This window comes from Chionomys nivalis, chromosome 2 (assembly GCF_950005125.1).
Source record: "Chionomys nivalis chromosome 2, mChiNiv1.1, whole genome shotgun sequence".
NCBI classification, from domain to species: domain Eukaryota; kingdom Metazoa; phylum Chordata; class Mammalia; order Rodentia; family Cricetidae; genus Chionomys; species Chionomys nivalis.
In genome coordinates, this window is record NC_080087.1 from 10,857,183 (window position 1) to 10,878,281 (window position 21,099).

The 21,099-nt window shown below is 48.0% G+C and overlaps 1 protein-coding gene across 1 annotated transcript in view; it reads right to left on the minus strand.

Moving 5' to 3' along the window:
* Igf2r (insulin like growth factor 2 receptor) overlaps window positions 1-21,099 on the minus strand; it is a 91,666-nt gene that overhangs the window by 33,332 nt on the left and 37,235 nt on the right. The window contains exons 10-22 of the mRNA XM_057756440.1: window positions 20,380-20,483; window positions 16,745-16,909; window positions 14,420-14,560; window positions 13,253-13,396; window positions 12,236-12,373; window positions 11,519-11,666; window positions 10,829-11,006; window positions 9,985-10,100; window positions 9,352-9,520; window positions 8,434-8,613; window positions 6,597-6,698; window positions 5,121-5,222; window positions 3,122-3,317 (exon numbers count right to left, since the gene is read on the minus strand). Of these exons, the coding sequence (XP_057612423.1) occupies window positions 3,122-3,317; window positions 5,121-5,222; window positions 6,597-6,698; window positions 8,434-8,613; window positions 9,352-9,520; window positions 9,985-10,100; window positions 10,829-11,006; window positions 11,519-11,666; window positions 12,236-12,373; window positions 13,253-13,396; window positions 14,420-14,560; window positions 16,745-16,909; window positions 20,380-20,483 (1,883 nt within the window). The remainder of the gene's footprint in view (window positions 1-3,121; window positions 3,318-5,120; window positions 5,223-6,596; window positions 6,699-8,433; window positions 8,614-9,351; window positions 9,521-9,984; window positions 10,101-10,828; window positions 11,007-11,518; window positions 11,667-12,235; window positions 12,374-13,252; window positions 13,397-14,419; window positions 14,561-16,744; window positions 16,910-20,379; window positions 20,484-21,099) is intronic.

The following is a 21,099-nucleotide window of genomic DNA, read 5'->3' on the forward strand; positions in this document are numbered from 1 at the left end:
AGTTGAGCATATACTTTTGTTGTATGATAGGGCATTTCTTGGGTATATTCCCAAGAGTGGTATTGCTGGGTCCAGAGGTAGGTTGATCCCGAATTTCCTGAGAAACTGCCACACTGCTTTCCAAAGTGGTTGCACAAGTTTGCATTCCCACCAGCAATGGATGAGTGTAATGAATCTATAGAATTTTCCTTTGTTGCCTAAACTTTAGGGATTTTTTTAATCAAAAAAAAAAAAATCCTTGCCCAGGCCTATGTTCTGAAGTATCTCCCCCATATTTTCCTCTACTAGTTTTATGTCTCCAATTTGCCATTAAGTTTTTGACTCATTTATTTTTATACACAGTTAAGATGAGGCCAATTCCTGCTTTGTACACAAATTAATAAAGACACTGTCTAGTTTCTCTGATGTATATGCTCATACTGTCTTGGTGAAAACTGCACTGACCATCAATGCATGGCTTTATCTCTGAGCTCTGCACCACTGCTCTGTGTGCCTATTCACTTGCTGGCCCATGCTATTCTGATGCAGGACTGTCATGCCTCCTGCACTGATCCTTCGCTCAGCTCAAGACAGCTTTGGTTGCTCAGGGTCTTTTGTGATCCAACCCACCCGTCTTCTAATGTCTATGTACACACCTGACTGATTGCATCCATCACCACATGAATGCAAGTGCCCACAGAGGCCAAGAGGACATCAGATCCCTTGGAACTAGAATGACAAGTAGTTGTGTGTCACCCGTGGCTATTGGGAACTAAACCCAGGTCTCCTTCAAGAACAGTGATGGCTCTTAATGACTGAGCTATCTCTCCAGCCCCTTTTTCCTTTGTTAAAAACATTGAAATTTTTATTTAAATACACACACACACACACACACACACACGCTGAATCTGTGGGTCACTGGGTAGAACTGGCTATTTCAATATTTCTTCTCCCAGACCATGACTGGACTGTCTTCTCACTCATGTATGTCTTCGATCTCTTTCCTCAGTGTAACTTTCACTGTTGAGGTCATGCACTTCCTTGGTTAAATTTATTCCCAGGTTTGGTTCTTTTATTTTTGTGCTGCTTGTTAATAAAATGTCCTCCTGGTTCCGACTGTCTGACTATCTCTTCTGAGATGAGGCATTTTCTACTGGAAAGGGCGGAGGCCCCTGAAACTCTGCAGTAAGTTACAAGGCTCACACAGCCCTAGCCGAGAGGCAGAGTCAGAGCAACTGGCAGGGGTTCTGTAGAGCTTCCTGAAAGCTGTACACGGCACCTCTGGCGATGCAGCCTTCCCAGGTCCTGAGTCCGCTCATCAATTCCAACAGTAATTTTGAGAGCCGAAATTTTCCCAGTATAAAGTCACCCCAGATGCATATGTGACCTCACATCTGACCCTGTAACTGAAGACCAATACTGAGTAATGCTATCTGAATGTTCTGTCCTACTCCTGATTTAGAGCAAGCTCTTTCAATTTTACCCATCCATATGGTGTAGGTCATGGGCACTTGCCTTGATTTCCACTTATGGGGTTTTATCAAGGAGATATGCTGAACTTTGCCAAACACTGTCCTGCACTGAGATAACCATGTGCTCTAGGCTTTCATTAGCTAACAATTATCATTGTTCTCAATCTGCACTGTGTTGAGCCAGTCTTGACTTGTGATAAGTATACTGTTTTTAGGTATTGATAGATTTGACTTGCTATTATTTTGTTGAAAATTTCTGTGTCTATATTCATCAGAGATACTGGTCTGTAGCTCTGCCTTCTGTAATCTGGCTTTGTTATGGCATCATCAGCCTGTTTACACTGGGAATGATGGCCTGGCACCGTGAGTAGCACAGGGTCTCTCCCGTTCAGTGCAGCACTTTCAGGGTCTTCCACAGTGCACAGATGAGGTTCAGTATGGAACAAGCTGGTCCTCCCTCCTATCTGATCTGCCAGAGACAAATTCTTATTGCTGATTTGATCCTGTCACCCCCTACTGCTTTGTTCAAATTTTGTGCCTCATGATCCAATCCTACCAAGTTACAGTACCAAGAGCATATCCATTTCCTCTGCTGTTCTGATGCTGACAAGCAGCTGGCTACAGCGGTCCTTAGTGACCAGTTGCCGTCTGTGGCAGACGCTGTTGTTAAAGTGCTGTACTTCCAACATCTGTGAACTTAAGATGTGAAGCAGAAAGAAGCAAGAAGACAAGACTACGGTCTTCAGTGCAAATAATCTGGGAAGGCATGCTCCACTCCTTCCCGGTGCCCACTAAGATGGCTGGAACGTGTTGAGCAACACAGCACACAAACATTACCTCAGTCCACTCAGATTCCAGTGATGGAAAGGCACTGCCTATTAACAGTGTGACCTGGAAAGCAACCACACCCCTGGGCCCCTTTCCTCATCTGTAAGTCAATAGGTGGCAGAGCCAATAACATGACCCATCCCTCTTGGATCTCACTCTGATGTAATCCTTCATGGACCACAGGCTCTGTAGCAAACACAAGACCCTTCTGTCTTCTAGTACTGCAAATGTGCAACGCAGCAGTAATTGAGCACAAAAGGAGGCTAAGCCAGGTGTGATGGCCCAAGCCTTTGCTCCTAGCAAGGTAGACACAAGCAAAAGTGAGTCTAAAAACACCTGGTTTACAGAGTCAGAGCCAGGAAAGCCAAGGCCACAGAGTAAGAGCCTGTCTCAAATGGAAAAGAGAAAAGACAGAGCTGGGATAAGAATTCACCGCACATACAGTATCTTAACCAAGTCCTGGCACACTTTGCCTGCTGGAGCTATCCACTGACGCAGATGCTGGCATTATAAAGGGCTCAGAACTGACCTTGCACTAACAAAAGACAGTAACAAATAAGTACTAACAAGCTCAACATCTCCAGACTGTTACACAGAACCACAGTGCCCAAGAGAGGAGACAGGAGGGAAGGACCAACTTAGAAAAATGAGTAACTAGATCGTTACTCGTCACTTCTTTAGTACCTAAAGGAATGCAATTAACAACCCCCTCTGAAGAACTGGGGTGCAAGATAAAAAGAAGAGGTGGTCAGAGTGTGCACAAGTGCCCCCAAGGAAAGAAGTTGGTAAGTGCTCTAGGAGAGAGATTAGAGGCAGACTTGGCAGAATGCAAATCAGCTCACCTTTGTCTGAGGAAGAAGAAGACCCTTTGTAGGTCAGAGTGAGGAATCCCTCAGTAGACAACTGGAGGCTCTTTTCCATTCCCACTGGCCTTTCTGGTTTCAGGTTCTCCAATTCTGTCTGGGTTCCTGCCTCACAGCCAAAGGCTAGCTTTTCTTTGTCCGTTACACAGACAGGCATTGTACCACAGATATTGAACTGGAAGCCAAATAGGGGGGGAAAAAGAGGGGGGGGGGGAGAAAAACAGAAAAACAAACAAACAAACAAAAACAACCGTTTAGGTTCCAAGACTTACCACAGAAAAGAAGCCTAGAACCCAAAGTACTGCTGGGTTAAATATCTGGTTATCACTAGTCAGTTTATCAACTTTGGGACAGTTAGTTCTCGAACACAGAAAGGTCTAAATAACAATACCTGTGCAAATTCCTCTAGAGTTTAGTGTATGGTGTTTTATGGTCTTGTTTATACAGTGCTCTGTCTGTAAATCTAATTACTACAAGGAATTATGAACGATATACTAGGGAGTGATACAAACCACTTTACAGTGTCTTTAATCACATGGAGAAAGTGTATACAGTTAAGTCTTAACTGTAAACAACCGAAGCCCCTGCTTTTTAAAGACATTGATTCTATTTAAAAAGCAGACATGGCCGGGCGATGGTGGCGCACGCCTTTAATCCCAGCACTCGGGAGACAGAGGCAGGCGGATCTCTGTGAGTTCGAGACCAGCCTGGTCTACAGAACTAGTTCCAGGACAGGCTCCAAAGCCACAGAGAAACCCTGTCTCGAAAAACCAAAAAAAAAAAAAAAAAAAAAAAAAGGCAGACATGTTTGCTGTAGTTATGTAAAGATATCAGCTCTGGGGAAGAGGCCACCAAACGTGCAGGGCAGCTGGACCCAGCAGGATGGGGGACAGGGCTGGACAGTAAGGGGCAGGAGTCTACAGCCCTGGCCCCACAGACAGGAGGTGACCTCCTGCAGTGCATGAGTGCAGGCGCTCTTCCAGGCAGCTGCATTGCTACTTCTGTTACCCACTCATCTATCACCTGCAACCAAGAGCCACAACACCACACATGCTCCTAACAGCATGGTTAGTGACGAGGCAGGGTCTCGCTAGTTTGCTTCTGGTGCATTCTTTATGTAGCCCGTGGTCATCTCTCTCGGCACATCCTCTATGTGGTGCAGCATCTGCCTGTCACACTGATACAGGCTCTGACCTGCTGGAATCCTAATCGCTGTACCACCTGGTACAGACCACACACTCTGCAGCCACACTAGAGCTAGCTCTAACACCGAGACCCTTCCGTGGATGCACTCAGGAGAGTGGGGAAGAGAACGGGGCCGAGAGGACAAATCCTTCTCTACATGTGGGGTGGAGAGAGCCCAGTTCTCCAGCTAGGAACAGTTGTCAGAATGCTCCTCTCACTAAACTACGGTAGGGCGCTCTCACTCACCTTCCTGTTTTCAAAGCCACTGTCCCTAAGATGACTGCCAGAACTTAAAGCAAATGTTTTAGGGGCTCTCTCCCTTCGAGTAGCTGAAGTGATACCTTGAGAAGACTTTGCATTTTAGGGCTCTAGGCATTCGCAGAACAGTCTACAAAGGAAGTACCCTTGGAAGAGTCTAGAACACAGCCCTCAGGTGGCCTCCCTTTAATCTCCATTTCTTCTTGACCAGTGTGTCTCAAACTTCAGTGAGCATCAAAACCATCTGATGGGCCTCCTGAAGCAGACTCAGAGCCCACTACAGAACTAGTCAGGAGGCCCACAGCAGGCCCAGGAATCAGGTTCTAACAAGGTCTTGGGAACTCTGGACACACAGCAGCAGGTGAGGACTGGTGACTGCTCCCATCGGGCCCACGTGATGACGTCACTACACTACCGGCCCCCGATCTGGAGCTTCTTTCTGCCCTGGACAACCACTAAAGACCGCAGCTGCAAGTGCCTTGGGTGTGGTGAGCCTCATTTAAAGCAAACTAGAAATCTACTGCATCATTCTTACCAAAAAAGTCTTTCCAATGCCAGAGACCACATATCCTTGAGAGCTGTTGAGTGGGCTAAGATTAAACACAAATCCACTGTTGGGGTCCCTTATAGAGCAAGCCTATCAGAAACAAGAAAGGAAAATAAACACATTCAAACTAATTCTATAGGAGCAAAACAAACATGCAGTCCGGAAACTCACATCAACACTTAGAGGCTGTACTTGCTACTCACTTTAAATCCCTATGGAGCAACAGTGTGTTTGTGCACAGCCTGCACCAATGTAGGATACGTGTGCAGAGGAATGGAACTCACCCCATGGGGGCTAAGCTACTACAATACCCAAGTAAGACCACTGTTAATCCTAAGGTAGGTGGTACAGCAATCATTTTTACTTTCAAAAATAAATAAAACTTAAGACTTCTCTCTCATTGCCATGAATGCACCTATGAGAATATAACTGGATGAAGTCTCAGGCAATTTCCTCCCTTCTTCTAAGTATACCCTCAGCCTCCCGTGTCCACCAAGTACAGGCTAGCAGTCAGAGCCCTGGGCCTGGACAGGGTAGGGTGCCTGAGACGACTACTGGCCCTGAGCTGAGGGCATCGTTTTGTGTACCAGTCCAGCTGTCTGCTGCCAAACTCTGCAGTCTGGTAGGAAATCAGAAGGATGGGTGGGAAACACGTCCCACTATAAAGAATGCACACGCAGTTCCGTAAGAACAACTTACTGCAGTAGCCCAGGAGGGCAGCGAAGAACTCAGAGAGCAGGGTACTCTACACTGCACAGGGCAGGATGAGCAGCCAGCCTTCGGCAGAGGATAAGGATCTGCCATACAGACATCGGCATGAGACCCTGGCTACACACTGTGGGTGAGAGAGGGCACAGCACACAGGTAAACTCAATTCTGTGTGTGAGGTACCATGAGTCACTGAGTTCCACCCTGTGTAAAAGGTCACAGCGGAACACATGTGCTAACTCTTAAGATCCATGAAGCACTGGGTTCCTCCTAGTAGGTAAAGTCACAGCAGACACATAGGCTTTACTCTGTCAATGAGATCCCATGAGGCAGTGGGTTCCACCATGTGGACAAGGTCATAGCCCTCTCATGGGTCTCACTGTATCAGACACTGAGATGTTCTGGAATGGGGTAATGGGAATCTACAGACCCCTGGCAGTGATGGAGAGCCCACTAGGATGCACCGCACAGGGAAAGGATAGTGAGCCAGGTGGAGACAGAGGCAGGTGGATCTCTGTGAGTTTTAAGCCAGCCTGGTCTACAGAGCAAGTTCCAGGACAGCTTAGACTGTTAAATAAAGAAACCTTGTCGGGGGTTGGGGGGGATTTCAGTAAGCAAGGCATAAAGCTGGGGGTCCTGGAAATCTAGGTACCAAGGGTAGGGAGGATGCAGAGGGTGGTGATGTGTGAATCAAAAAGCAGGGATGGAGGCAATGCAAAGTCAGTCTGAGCATGGGCAAGGTGACAGCATACATACCTGGTCTGTGTCTGTGATCGTCTGGATAGGGCAGGCAGCCTCTGTGTTCCACAGGAAACTGACCACACATTCCCAGTTGTAAGTGAAGATGGGGTGGGTGTTCTGGAAGGCCACAGCGCAGAGAGAAATCAGCAGGACAGCAACACAACAGGCCGACATGCACTGTCTATAGTGGGTCAGCACCTCCTCCCTAGAGCACAACGCTCTCATTGCCCCGTAAGAGAGGTCAGCTCACATGCCTGGACATTAGCACATCTGAGTTCACGCCAGCAGTAAATGGGAAAACTGGGATCCAGATAGCTGAAACCGAGTCTACACACCCAGAGTCGAAGCAACCAGAAAGCTACTAGACAAAACTGGTTTGCGTGTCAGGGAAGGTCTGAGAAGCCACAGAAAGAGGTACAGGGGAGCTTCTAGGTGGGACACAATGTGTTTTGTGACTTGGGTCTGATTACACAGATGTGCTAACTTGTGGCTATTACTGGCTTTTAGTTTGTGGGTTTCAACAAGAAGTCTCTTCCACAAGATATTCCATCTCGGGTGCTGTCTCCACCCCAGGCAGCAGTGGCTCACTCTTAGCTAGTGAGACAGCACAGCAGAGACTACTGGAAAATGCACCGGAACTCTGTAACCAATAGCCACAGCCCACATACAAGCACCCTACCTGTAGGCCCCACCCACACTCTCCTCATCAGTCCTGAAAGCAAGCAGAAAGACCCAGGCTTTGCCTATGGTAACTCCCGTGAGCCTGACCTCCCCATATCTCCTTCAGTAGTCTTGCCTAGGCCCGCACTATGCACCAAGCCCACAGGACACCCAGCTCAGCCACTGTGGGAAAGCACTCGAAAAACTAAGAAGGGTCTGGAAGAATCTTCTGGAACTAAAAGAGTAGTCTACGACAGGGCTCCTACACACCCAGGACACGGGCTGCCAGGAGTAGATGGAAATGAAACCAGCAGCTGTCCGCCTATGTAAGGCAAGGGCGTGCAGTCCATGGATGGTCACTGTCCTCAGGGACCACAGGCCCAGGATCACTCAGCCAGTCATTGCATACCCTCAGAGATCTGAGCAAAGAACAAGTTTCCTTCCTGTCTGTGCGATACCAGACACCAGGCATCACATCCACTGGACTAGACCCCAGCAGAATCCAGAAGCATCTAATTCCTGTCAGCAAGTCAAACTCAAAACTGATAGCAAAAAAAAAAAAGAAAGAAAGAAAGAAAGAAAGAAAGAAAGAAAGAAAGAAAGAAAGAAAGGAAGAAAGAAAGAAAGAAAGAAAGAGAAAAAGAAAAAGAAAAAAGCCTAAATCCTTGCTAAAAAGCACCTGGGTCAGAGAATTATGGTACACACCTTTAATCCCAGCTGAGTTTGAAGCCAACATAGTCTACATAGTGAGTTTCAGGCTAGCCTGAAATCCTAAAATCCTGCCCACCCCCCAAAAAATCAAAAAACAAAACCAGGGAGGGAAGGAGGGAGAGAGGGGGGAAGGAGGGAAGAGGGACAAGTGTGGCAAAATAAAAGTTCTATACATAAGACGGGCACCACAGCCCACACTTTTAACCCCAGCACTCAAGGGGCAGAGCTGCAGGAGCTCAAGGCCAGTCTGGCTGCCAGTGAGCCACACAGTGAGACCTAAATCTCACACAATCAAAACCTGACCCTAAAAGTTCTACACATCTGGTGACAAGTGTGCAGCACCAATGATGGACATAATGTTCCTGGTAACCCAAAAATGCCTAAAGTGACCAATTTTATGCCCTAGGTATTTTTTTTACAAGTATAGAAGTGCACACGCACTTTTCCGCAGCTCCTGCCACAACTTCTGCACAGCACTCACCAGGCGTCCCCGACCACAGACGAGATGGATCCTGGTGCTGTAGGTGGTTAGCCGGCCATCACTGGTGGTGCAAGCAGAGCCGTTCACATATTCCAAGAGGAGGCTGCCACTCTCCTCCACCACAGGGCCTGTCTTTGCAACTCCCAAGTTACTGATGGATACAGTCTCAGCCAAGGAGCCCTGCAACATAGTGTGGGTTAGGCTTCTCCTGGAAAGGTTTACTCCTCAGCAAGTCAGCTTGCTGCTCAACAGTAGTCAGAGCCTATGACGTCACCACTAACAACTGTGTGAGCGGGCAAACAAAAGTGAGGAGTCCCCAAGCAGGAGGACAGCTATGCTCAGAGGCTACTGCTCTGGGGAAGAACACATCCCCGTGAGGTACAGCCTCAGACACCTCTGAGCACCAGAGCACACCACTAGAATGTGCTAACAAAGCAAATCCTCACACTGCTTCTGCAGAAGCTAACTTCTGGAGCCCACCTACAACTTTCATGGCCCACCACATGTGAGGACCACAAGGAAACGTACGAAAGCCCTGCCAATGAGAGCAATCAACCAGATGATGAAGTGTTAACAGTCAGAGTGGCACTGACGCATGCACCTGAGCCATCTCAGCAACTCTGTCAAATCTGGGCAGCTGAGGCTCCGAGCTGTGAAGTCTGCAGAGTCACTCGGGCACCTGAATTCGGGTCAGACATAACCAAGAGAGCTCTCTGCAATGTGTTGAACCAAAAGCGGCCAGGGGACATTTTAAGACTTAAAAAAGACTCTAAGCCTGCTCAGGAGGCTCACTGTGCGGCCACTCTCATCAGAGGCTTCAGCTGGGCAGCAGGACAGGCCTGATCAAGAGCTATACAACAGCTACCTTCACATACTAAGCCTCAGACTCCAGAGAAAGTGTGAGAACGGCAGACACACCTCCTTGTTTTCATATCTCATCTGGCAAGCAGAAGCATATCGATCACAGCCAGGCACAGGATTCAGAGGCCGGCACACGTTGAGGTAGTATTTCCTCCGTGTGACATGTTCCCGGGAGTTTTCCATGGCGTACCAGTTTCCTCCACGGCCACCTTCAGACTTCACTAGACTAAAGTTTTAACACAAAGGTATGCTTTTAAAACTTCGAACCAGATAAGGTTGGGCTGTTAATGTTTACTCATTAAAGAAATAAAGACATTCTCAAAGGAGACACACTTGAATCAAGCCACAGATGGTGACTGAACCACTGGACATGCCATAACACTGACATTCTGCAGCCCCACACACAGAGGACCCTTCAGAATTCACACACACACACACACACACACACACACACCATACACTGAGCTACCGTTTTAGACAATGAAGCTACACATTAAGTCTTTGCTGTGACAAAGATCAATTACTGTCACAAAGGTGTTGAGATCAGACCACAGCCACCTCCTTTCTGCTCTGTCTCTCCTGGTCCTGCACCCTGAGGCCAACACAATGCCTATCACCATCAACTGAACCATTTGCTCACCAGTGACCACACATGAGGAAGGCCCACGGCCAACTGCTGGCTCTGCTCACCTAGAGAGGTCATACTGTTCCATCATGGAGGGGTCTGTCACCATGCACTCCAGGGGCTCTTCTGGGCAGGCATAACTGGTGTACCACCGGAAGTTGTAGGTAGAGTTGTCCTCTTCCTAATCCCAGGACCAGGAAACATGAAAGAGTACAGCTGGAGTCTACATCTGGAGCATCCCCCAAAGACCACCCAGGGAATCCTGGCCCTCGCTCAACACTATGGAGCGTGATGAAACCTTCAAACACATGCACGAAGGAGAAGCAGACATGCACAGAGTAGCTCTCCAGCTCTCTAGTTCCTTCCTTGTTCTCTTGTGCTTCCTGGTTTTGAAGTAAATGGTTCACTCTCTGTCAGGCCCAAAGCAATGAGCCAACCAACCACGGACTGAAACCTACAAAACTGGGTGGCAAAATACCCTTTCCTAAACTGCACACCCGTGTGTTTGCTCCAGTTACAGAAGCTGAGAATGGAAGAAGAAAAGGAGATACTATGCAAAGAGCTTTAAAAAGAAAAATGACTCTAAGTAAAAGTTACTAAAAAGACAGCCTCGTCAAAAACTATAATGGAATCTTGGTAAGGGAAAAATGAGGGTGATTTTTTTTTTTAAGCTTTTGCAAGTTTTCTAAAAGAACAAACAGGGCTGTGGACTAGCATTAAGATAGGTGGGCCTTTGAATAAGCAGTTTAACATGTGACTAAATACTGCCTAGGCACCCTGAGAACTGCAAAAGGATTAATTACATGACGGTCTGGCCAGAAAAACAGACTAATAACAGCTCAGTTTCTACAGGAAGGGCAGGCAACTGGCCCAGGTCTGCCCACGCCAACTGCCTGAGACTTTTCCCACCTGATATTCCGGGAAGCCCACTCCGGCGTCTCGGTCACAAAGAAAGGTGATCAGTGTGGCTCTCGGTGTGTGCTTTTCATTGTTATAAGGCGTGCCATCCCTGTAGCTCAGCTGGATCATCCCATCATAGTAAGAAAGGATGGTATTGCTCAGCCCCAGGTTCCAAGACTTCTTATCACTACAGTGAATACAGAAATGTCACTCGGAAAGTGCCATGGATCAGGAGCTCGCCAAATGGGGGCAAATGCAGTACCTGGGAATCTCATATGCAGCTCATCAGACTGTAGGAGGAAAAAAGCAACACACACATACACACACTCACTACACATATACACAAACACACACACACGAGCCCAACTTTCTCTCAGCACTACTAGCTTACAGTGCAACTCAATTCATTACAACTAACACTACTCAGTAAGGAGAAACACATATATGTATATGTATGAAGTGTAAAGCTCAAAGTTCACAGAAGTGGGTATCAAATGAGCCCAGACCTTTCTCTACCCCCTATGATAAGGTTTGCCCCTTCTCTGGGAAGTTCAGCTCCTGGCATCCTGCAGGTTTTTCTGACCAGGTCTCTTCACTATTTAAATGCTTGTCAAACAATGATGTTCAAGGGGACCCTAACTCAGTGAAACACACACTAGCGCAATACCAAGGAGCAAATCACAATGAGAGGCCACTTGCCTTTTTGCTACCTGGCAAGCCCCTGAGTTTGGCTGACAAGGGTCCATGGATACAGGGCCACAAACATTTATGTAGAAGTCATACTTCTCTGTCTCAACTTTATAAGCACCATTCTTCTTTGTGAGAGGAGACAAATCAAAAGAGAACCCTAAAACAGAAACAGGGATGTACGTTAGGCCAGTGAGGACACAGGAGACTGGTGAGTGCACGTGTTCTCCGAGAGCAATCACTCCAGGGCAAAAAGACAGTGAGGAAGAAAGGTCACTCTGCCTTTATGCCCATTCCTGCAGTGACCGCTTACCGACTCCCTTGGACACAGGTCCTCGCCACTGCCCTTTTTCATTGTGGGAACTCTGAAACCCTATTAAAGCCTGCAACTCCAGATCTCACAAACACAGCATATCCAAGCACGATGACCAGACTGTGAGGGTTTTCTTTAAAGTCCCCTAACAAGGGGTTCTTGCCTAGGATTCATGCAAAAAGCCTTCCAAATGTGGGTGTGGATCTCCTATTGCTCAAGTATATCCAGCCTAGCTACAAATTCAAGATGGGCTCTGCCACAGCTCAAACACACAACAAAAGATGCTTGGCACTCTAGTTCAGTAGCACTAACAGAGTTCTAAAACAAGGACCTCCAACAGTCATATAAAGTGTTAACAAAAGCTTTCTTTGGCCCCAAGTTACATTAGACAACAGAGACATTGCTTAGGCACACACCTGCCTGGGCATCAAAGACCGTGCAGTTCTCTCCTTCTGTCTTCGACAACACACAGGCAGCAGCTGTGTGCCACTCAAATTCATAGAAGCAACCATCAGGTCCTGTAGTTCTCAACACTGGAGCACTTTCTAGATCACCTGTCAAAGGGTAAGGGGAGGGGGGAGATCAACCACGAATCTGTTGGTTCTAATAATTTTCCCTGATCTAGCTGTTTTGAAAGTCCTGGGAAAGATAAGGTTACAAAATGGTCCTAAAGAGTTGGGGGTGTGGTCCATTTAGTAGAGTGTGTGTCTAGCATGCACACAGCCCTGTGTTCAATTTCCAGCCCTGCATAGAGCAGACATGGTAGCACACACCTATCAATAATACCAGTACTCAGAAAGTGGAAATATGTTCTACCAAAATAAAACAAGAAACAAAATAGTCCTAGTATGTGACCTCCCACGGCTGGGAATTTATACAAAGGAAGCTTTACAGGACAGATATAGAGAGGATGTAAAGCATCCAAACTCCCAGCAATGAAATGTTCTAAAATAGTTAAGACTGTGCCGTGTCAATAAGGAAATCCCTAGAAATTATAAATAGAACTGTGAAGCATGGAATGCACAAACACAGCATTCTGAGGACAGGAAAATACATGCACAGATGCAGATCTCAGCAAAAGGATCAGAAACTCCTCAGTTCGGTGAGGGGTAATCACAGCTCAGAGGGTGAGATCAAGGAAACATTTTAAGGCATTTATGACCCCTCCCGAGGAAGTTCAGCATTCCATACCCCTTATCCTCTCTCAGGCCTTAAGAACAGGATATCATGCAGAGAGACTCACGACTCTCCTGGAAAATGTCAACACTACTCCCTGAGGACAGCATATGGTTTCTCCATTTCTAGGCTGAAATCTAATCGACTTATTATTCCCATCAGCAGAGACTAGAACCAGTGGTGCTCAGCTCTGCCCCTTCCGCCCCACACCACTGCAGCTGATGGGGAACGTGGGCACGCCTCTCCTGTGACAGTACCTGGTTTGCACACGAGTGTGATGTTAGTTGTTATCTTCTTAGCATTACCACAGTCGTCACCATCAGAGTAAGAGAGCTGCATGTGTCCTTTCTCTTTTGTAGGAGAAGAAACAAATTTTCCGAGGTTCTTACTTCCATTCTTATCTTGAAAAAAGAAGGAGGGACCATAAGATATGCTGGGAAAGTCTCATTGCATAGACATGAAATTACATCAAAACTCAGCCAAATGCCAGCAGCATACCACACCCTCTTCTCAGCCCACCTGACCTGGCTGGAATGGAAACAGGTTTTCTTGAAAGAAAAAATAAGTCACCTGAGACCACCTCCTGACTCCGCAGGGACAGGCTGAGACTGACATGTGGGATTCCCCCAAAGACACCTTATGGACAGGTTGGTGTGTGTACCATCACTGTCTGTGAAAAACACTATTCCACGCCCAGGGCCTCAGCCACCCTGAGACACAGGATGCTGGAAAGCACAGCCAAACCACAGGCTTTACTCACAACCAAGCAGAAACATACATATGTGGCACCCACATTGAATTACTGGCTCAGCTGCTTTTCAAAGATGTTTATGCCTGAGTCCTTAGTAAGACAAGAACAAACACCACGTACTTTGAGACACATCTCTGGTTCTGAACACCAGGGTAATCCCCAAATCCGACTAAGCCTAATTCTGCGTCTGTGTTCCTAACAGAGTCTTTGTGCTCTCTTCCTGGCATTTTCAAATTGCGCCATAACTGACACACAGATCAACAGAGACAGCAAGAACCCAAGACAGGCTGCTCAGCTGGAGGCTCCCCAAACTGTGGCCAAGGCTGCTGAGAATTCAGTTACTTTTCTGAGCACTGGAAATACTATTCTTCAGGTCACAAGATGGAGCCAGACACTGAGCATTTCCTAACACGGCTCCTGCTGCCTGGGTACACCTGTGCCAATGGGCTGCAGGACCGCAGGGCACACTGGTTCTGACATCTCCTGACACGGCTCCTGCTGCCTGGGTGCACGTCTGCTGACTGCAGGACCGCAGGACATACTGGTTCTGACACTGAAACTGTAGAACATTTAATTATCCCTAATATCTACATCCAAAGGCTTACACAGACTACATTCTGTCTCTGCCAGGGAAGCGGTTACTAGAAAGATGAATCCCCTCCGACTGACTCACCCACAGCACACACAGCAGCATCTTCAGGACAGCTCCTGGCCTGGCCCTCCGGCAGCACTCGGTGACAGACATTGATGAAGAAATACTTCTTCTCTGATTCAGCCTGGCCACCATCCACCGCTTCCCAGTTCTTCTCCGATTCTGCAACCAAACCCAACATCTGTTAGTCCTTAGTGACTTTTTTCTGAGGGTCACATCTTAAAACAGTGACTAAGTCAAGGTCAGACAACCCCTAGCACTCCACAGAAAGTCATGGCGTCCCCACTTTGTCACTGAGAGTGTCAGGGACAGACCATTCATTCCCCCCAACCTGCTTTCTGCAGAATGAAACCACAAACTTCTCCCACACCCTACAGAATCAAAAGACTGAACCACACCAGAAGGTCAGTCGCTGTCTTGAGCCTGGTAGAAGGGCAGTGGTCACATGGTCACTTCAGGTCCCACTAGGGCCTGTGCAGCTAAGAGAGCTACTACTTCTTCTATACAGACTAGCTGGAGCAGAAGGCTGGCTCACAGAAGGTGAGGAGGATTCCACTGAATCCAAAACAACAGGTGCTGATGGGAAGTGCGGAGCGGGGAGCTAGGGGTAAGGACACTAGGTAAAGGAAAGAGTAGTCCTGAGAACGGGCCTCCATCCCACAGACTGGTACTGCAGAACACACAGGCACACATTCTTATCAGAAATGTTCCCTTGGCAAGCTGGCAACAAGGACTTAGAAGTAAAATGCCACAGCTTGCCAGTGACAACACACAATGCTTTTGGAAAGCTAGGCTCCCAAGTCCACAGCCTTGAAGGACAGTGTGTGCCCAAGTTTCCCCCAAAGTGGGCATCGACTGGAGCGGACATGGGCTGCAGGGCAGGGCAGGGCAGGGTTTTGTGAAGCAGCATGGAAAGATTGCAACTAAAACCCTTCAGAGTCTTCCAAAGCCAGGCAGTGGTACCCGGTCTGCTAAGGGAATTAGTGTACCTCTGCATCATCCCTCAAGATCCTAGTTTGTCTTGTAACAAACTGATACTTAAAATTTAAAAAACCAAAAGCAACTGTGCCTCCCTCTGCTCCTGACTGCAGGTGCAATGGGACCAGCCATTCATGTTCCTGCTGCCAGGCCCTCCCTGCCATGACAGACTGTATCCCTTCCTGAACTACAAGTCAATATACCCCCCCTTCCCATGAGAAAAAAACAAAACCTCATGTTGCTGTGTGTGTCTCAGAAGTACACCATGAGGGAGGAGGGGGGTGTCCACAGACTCCCACCACACTCACACTTCCTTTAAAAGGCCAGCACCTGGCAATCTTCCTGACACCCACATTGCTGAGCTACACAAGTCGTAACAGGGTTCTATTCAGAAATCAGAGCTCTTTCCACATTGCAGAAACCCACCCTTCCATTAGCACATATACCTGGGATTCACTACGCCTTCCCGAAGCTATTTTAACTTTTATAGAAATTTCCTATGTTCCTACAGCTTCCAGGATGCTTAACTACTAAACCATGAAGATGACTTCCTTACTCCTGAAGCAATTAGCTAACACAGATCATTTACTCTGGACCCTGAATTCCTCCAACAGTGCTTTCACACAGATGGGACTCCAAAGATAATGGGGCAGGCAGCTACAGCTGGTACTGGTGCAAGTTAATTCTATCTTAGGAGATGCAAGGCTCTACCAACCTACTCCAGAAACCCCCTAGGAGGGTCGGGTATTTCTGGGCATAAGCTGTCATCTACCTCACCTGCTTTCAGCAAGAAATCACCCATGAAGGCAGTTGACACGGGAGGCTTCAGCAGTATTCAGTCACCTCGCACCTTCCCAGTGCCTACCACCTAGCAAACGTACACCAGTCTCTATGATGAACACCTTCATACTGACATACACTGTGGGGCACACCACCATCCATGCTGGACAATCCTCCCCGATCTAGAGACCAGGAGCATGCTGATCCCTTTTCAGTGGGAGCAAAGAGACAGTCATACAAAAGGGCAGAACACGAGCTGTAGACATGATGGAGCAATCCCCTCAGTCCCTGTGTTAAATGCAATCACTGCCCTAAAAGGCTGCTGGAGAAAACTGTCTCAAAGCATACAGCACAAGGCCTGGCATAGCTGGTCCCTGAAGTTCCAAGTGAACTGGTAAGGTGAGCCAAGACAACTAACTACAAAAAGTGGGGCTTAGATGCCAGTAGTCTACGTCTTAATTTGGTGTTCCTTATAGTTTGTGCTACTGCTAGAAGAAAAAGGGGCCTATGACTCAGCTGGCAATTAAAAATGTTCCCCCAAACCATTGGGATCAAATATCTTGTGGTCCCCAAAAAGGAAAGCAATACCTGAGTGGCGAGCCAACACAGACAGGTCATAACGGTTCTTGCCATCGGTAGCCCCGCAGAGGAGATCTTCCTTCTCTTTGACACAGGCATATTTTGTGTCCCACGTGAAGAAGTAGGTGCAGTCCACCTCACCTGTGAACACAGGCTCTCCTCTTCCATCTTTACCTGTACATGCAATGTCATAGGAGAACATTCGATTCAGTGACGTGACCCAAACCCAGGGACTTCTGAAGAGCCAGGGAAGAAGCAGAAATGAGGACCAACGCCAGCTGTCCGGCCAGTTGTCCAGAGATTAGAATGGCTTCAAAAAAGCTGACAGTCCACGCCGCCGCCCCGTCTTCTAGCGGAGCGGTAGGGACTGTCCAGGCTTTACGGAACACTGTTCAGTCTCTCAATGAGGAGATGGGAGGAGAACTATTAAGCACAGGGAAGGTAGAGCGGCTCCAGGCGGCAGTCAGGCTGTGAAGGAGGGAAGTGGACAGACCAGAGCCCCAGGTCTAAGAGTACAGGATAAGGACGAGCAAGATTTGAGGTTCCCCCAACACCCGCACCATGGAGGCAAACGCATGGAGATCCTGCGCAGTTGCTTCAGATGAAGCATGGCAGGGTCTCACATGACCACAGAGTTAGGGGTACCTCCCAATGCTGTTGGCACCCACGCTTGCAACCTGTCAGGATATGTGTCAGCAAGGTCACACTAGAGTCAACACCACCCCTCCTCCACCCACAGAGGCCCCATCCATTGCACAGAACAGCACGGCTCTTCTCTTCATGGGCCTGAGACAGGGCAAAGCACTGGCCCTCCCTCTGGAAACCCTAGCCCTTGGCCATTCCCAGCTGGTGGGCCACTGGGGCAAAGCTGCCCTTTTTTTCCCTTGGTGTGAAACCCTTGGTGGTTTCACAGTCCCAGCTGGCTACAGCTCCCACATGTCTGCCTGCATCCTTAAGGTGTGGTGCCTGGGCACAGTCACGTTCTAAGGAAAAGGGAAATTAGGTTTTATAGCCAAAAGCAAATGAGTTCTCGGGTGTGATTTCTAAAAGAAAATAAAACTTGCATCAATTCACTAGGATTGAAAGATCAAAAGTTTACCTATCCCAAATTAATCTAAGCACTAATACATTAAAGCAAAACAAATCTGGAAAACATTAATGATTGTTATAGAACAGCGGTTCTCAGCCTTCCTAATGATTCAATCCTTTAATATAGTTCCGCATGTTGTAGTGACCTCCAACCATAAAATTAGTTCATTGCTACTTCATAACTATAATTTTGCTACTGTTATAAATCACAATGTAGCCGGGCGGTGGTGGTGCACACCTTTAATCCCAGCACTCAGGAGGCAGAGGCAGGTGGATCTCTGTAAGTTCAAGACCAGCCTGGTCTACAAGAGCTAGTTCCAGGACAGGCTCCAAAACTACAGAGAAACCCTGTCTCGAAAAACCAAAAAAGAAAAAAAAAAGAAAGAAAGAAAAAAAATCACAATGTAAATATCTGATATGCAACCCCTATTGGGGTCATGACCCATGGGTTGAGAACCACCGTTATAGAGGCAACTACATAAAATTTCATAGTAATGTTCTTCCTACTTGCATACCGAAAACTTTTGTAATAAAAAGAAAACATGAAAAAGAAAAGGGTTTTGGCAATGAATTCCAATCTACATGGTCAAGACCTCAGCAAGAAGTCCAGGACCCCACCTTCCCAGCATCCCACAGGGAGAGCAGCCTGAGCAGGACTACAGGAGGACCTGAGCAGAAAGAGACCAGAGGAGCTGGCACCAGCCTGGTGGCTGCTGGCTGAGGACAGAGAAGCAACAGCAGGCTTCGTGGGCAAGGGAAGGAACAGGAGCAAGTTGTCCAAGGTCCATTCCGATGAGTATGGAGAACAGAATAGATATGGATGTGGGGAAGAACCTAACAGCCACGGCATTTCTCCTACTCAGCCAGAGGCACATCTGTCATGATTCTGTGCCAGAGGCCTCACAGCCTGCGAGAGACAAATACACCATGCAGACAGAGCTTATGTGAGGAGTTTGTTGAGATAAAGGGAGCGTGGGGGTAGGGGACAGAGATCTGCTTGCCTCTTCAGAAGAACAGCAGGAAGCAAGCTGGCATGAGTGAAGCTTGTCTCTTAAAGGGACCTTTTGCACCTGTGTACACACTATGAAGAGATTTAGCAGCTATAGGACCCTGGGATGGCCAGAGTATAGCCTGAGTGCATCCTGCCAGGTGACAGGGGTCAGCATAATTCCTGAATCCGAACAACATCACAGCCCTACTGAGGTTCCTCGTGACGCCACCCTATGAGATGTGTCAGCCTCTCTGCAACCCATGACCTCCAGCAGACTTCCCACGCTCCTATTCAACCTGTCTAGGCAAGCAGACACAGGTCTAATCAAAGCTCCCCAGTCCATGCCTTTGAGGGCCCCACGTCCTGGGCCCCACAGCCATTCAGGCACCAAGCTCACTATCCCCATCCTGCAAACTCTCCTCTGGCCGCCTGTCCTTGGCTGTCCCAGAACCAGCTATATACTCCTGCTATACAGCCCTACTGACCTGGAGGACCTGGAGCCTCCTTGGGTAAGGACAGATAACAACTTGCTCTGTAGACAGTGGGTCAACTCTAGCAGTTTTCCCAATACTCAGACACAAAACCCTTATCTCTATTTTTAGTCTGCAGACTCCCTGAGAGCCATCTGCCACCCTCAGGCCCCTGTGGAGAGAGCCTTAGCAAACAGGCATGGAAACATGCAAGCACTGTGAGTGATAAGAAGAGGCCACTGAAAGACTCCAGCGTAAGAAGAGGGCCCCACCCTCAGGGCCCTTTGCTTAGAAACCAGCAGAGTTATGAGACCCTAACTCCAGGCACCTTGGTTGCTCCCAGATCCTACTGTGAATCATGCAGTAACCACCCAGGACTGAGCAGAGAGACAGAAACAAACACCCTCAAGGAGCAGCCACCTATGAGACTGGAAACCAGGCCCAGTCTCAGGATGAGAGCCTATTGAGGAAGAAGCAGCCAGGGGTGCCTGGGGCAGAGCCAGAGGCGCTTGAACATGACAGTTCTCTAATGACAGAACTTTATCAACTGTCTCCAGGTGCCAGGAATGTCTGAAATCAGGCCCTGAAGAGCAGGCAGCAATCCAGTGACTCAGGGATCCCTCTAGTCACCCAAAGGGAGCCATGCCTATAGCCAGGACTTGCCCAGTTGCATCCCAAGATTCCCAGATTCAAACTCTACCAATCTAGCACTCTGCAAAAATTCTTATGACATGAAAATAGTGTCACACACTTGAAGCTGCTGAATGAGGCTACCTCGGCTGGGCCTGCTCTGCTTGAGTGTGCCTGCAGCAGAATTCAAGACACAGACTCTCTCCAGCAAGCCCAGCACTGGGCCGATTCCCAAAACAAACATGGAGAGCAGAGGAAGATGGAAACAGGATGTATGTAGCATCCTGGAGAGGAGCGGGGGCAGGGAAGATAGTGCTGTGAAAGAAAAACCTGGGCACTGGAGGTGGCCAGGCCCAAAGGCAGCCAACGCACCCCACTGTTCAGCACCCTCCTTCCAAGACAAGACCCGTATGCACATGCAAGCTCTCAACACAAAGCAGGGTAGGCAGGGCCCATGCACTCACCTGCGGTTTTGTTGCACTCGAAGTTGATGACGCTCATTCGCTGGAAGCCAGAGCTGCACTCATCACCTCCAGAATAGATCAAGGTGAGGTCTCCATCTGAGTACCTAGATTGTCGTGAACACAGTGCTTTACAGAACTAAGGAATTCGAGGTTTCAAAAACTGCTTTGTTAAGCCTTTTGCACACCACCCACAAATCCTTCCTGACATAAAACAGCAGGCTCTCCAACCAGCTGGGCAAGCGTCCTGCGGAAATGAGTTCCGAATGTTCAGGCTGTCAGCCTCTTGCTGTAGAGTACTAAGGGACCAGAGAGAGGGAGGCCACTTTGCTGGCAGCAGCAGACTGCTCTTGCTGTCACTCTGGGACTTTACTCAACATGAATAATGCCCACAAACCAAACAGCCCCACTAGCAACTTCCAAAGGTACCACCTCTACCAGATCTGGCGTAAGACTCAATTCAAAAACTGCCTCTTCTTTTTTTTTTTTTTTTTTTTTTTTTTTGGTTTTTCGAGACAGGGTTTCTCTGTGGTTTTGGAGCCTGTCCTGGAACTAGCCCTTGTAGACCAAGCTGGTCTCGAACTCACAGAGATCCACCTGCCTCTGCCTCCCAAGTGCTGGGATTAAAGGCGTGCGCCACCACCGCCCGGCAAAACTGCCTCTTCTTACTGCTTTCAGGAAGCCAAATGCCAAGTTCAAGTCCTAAGAATTATGTCAAGTGAC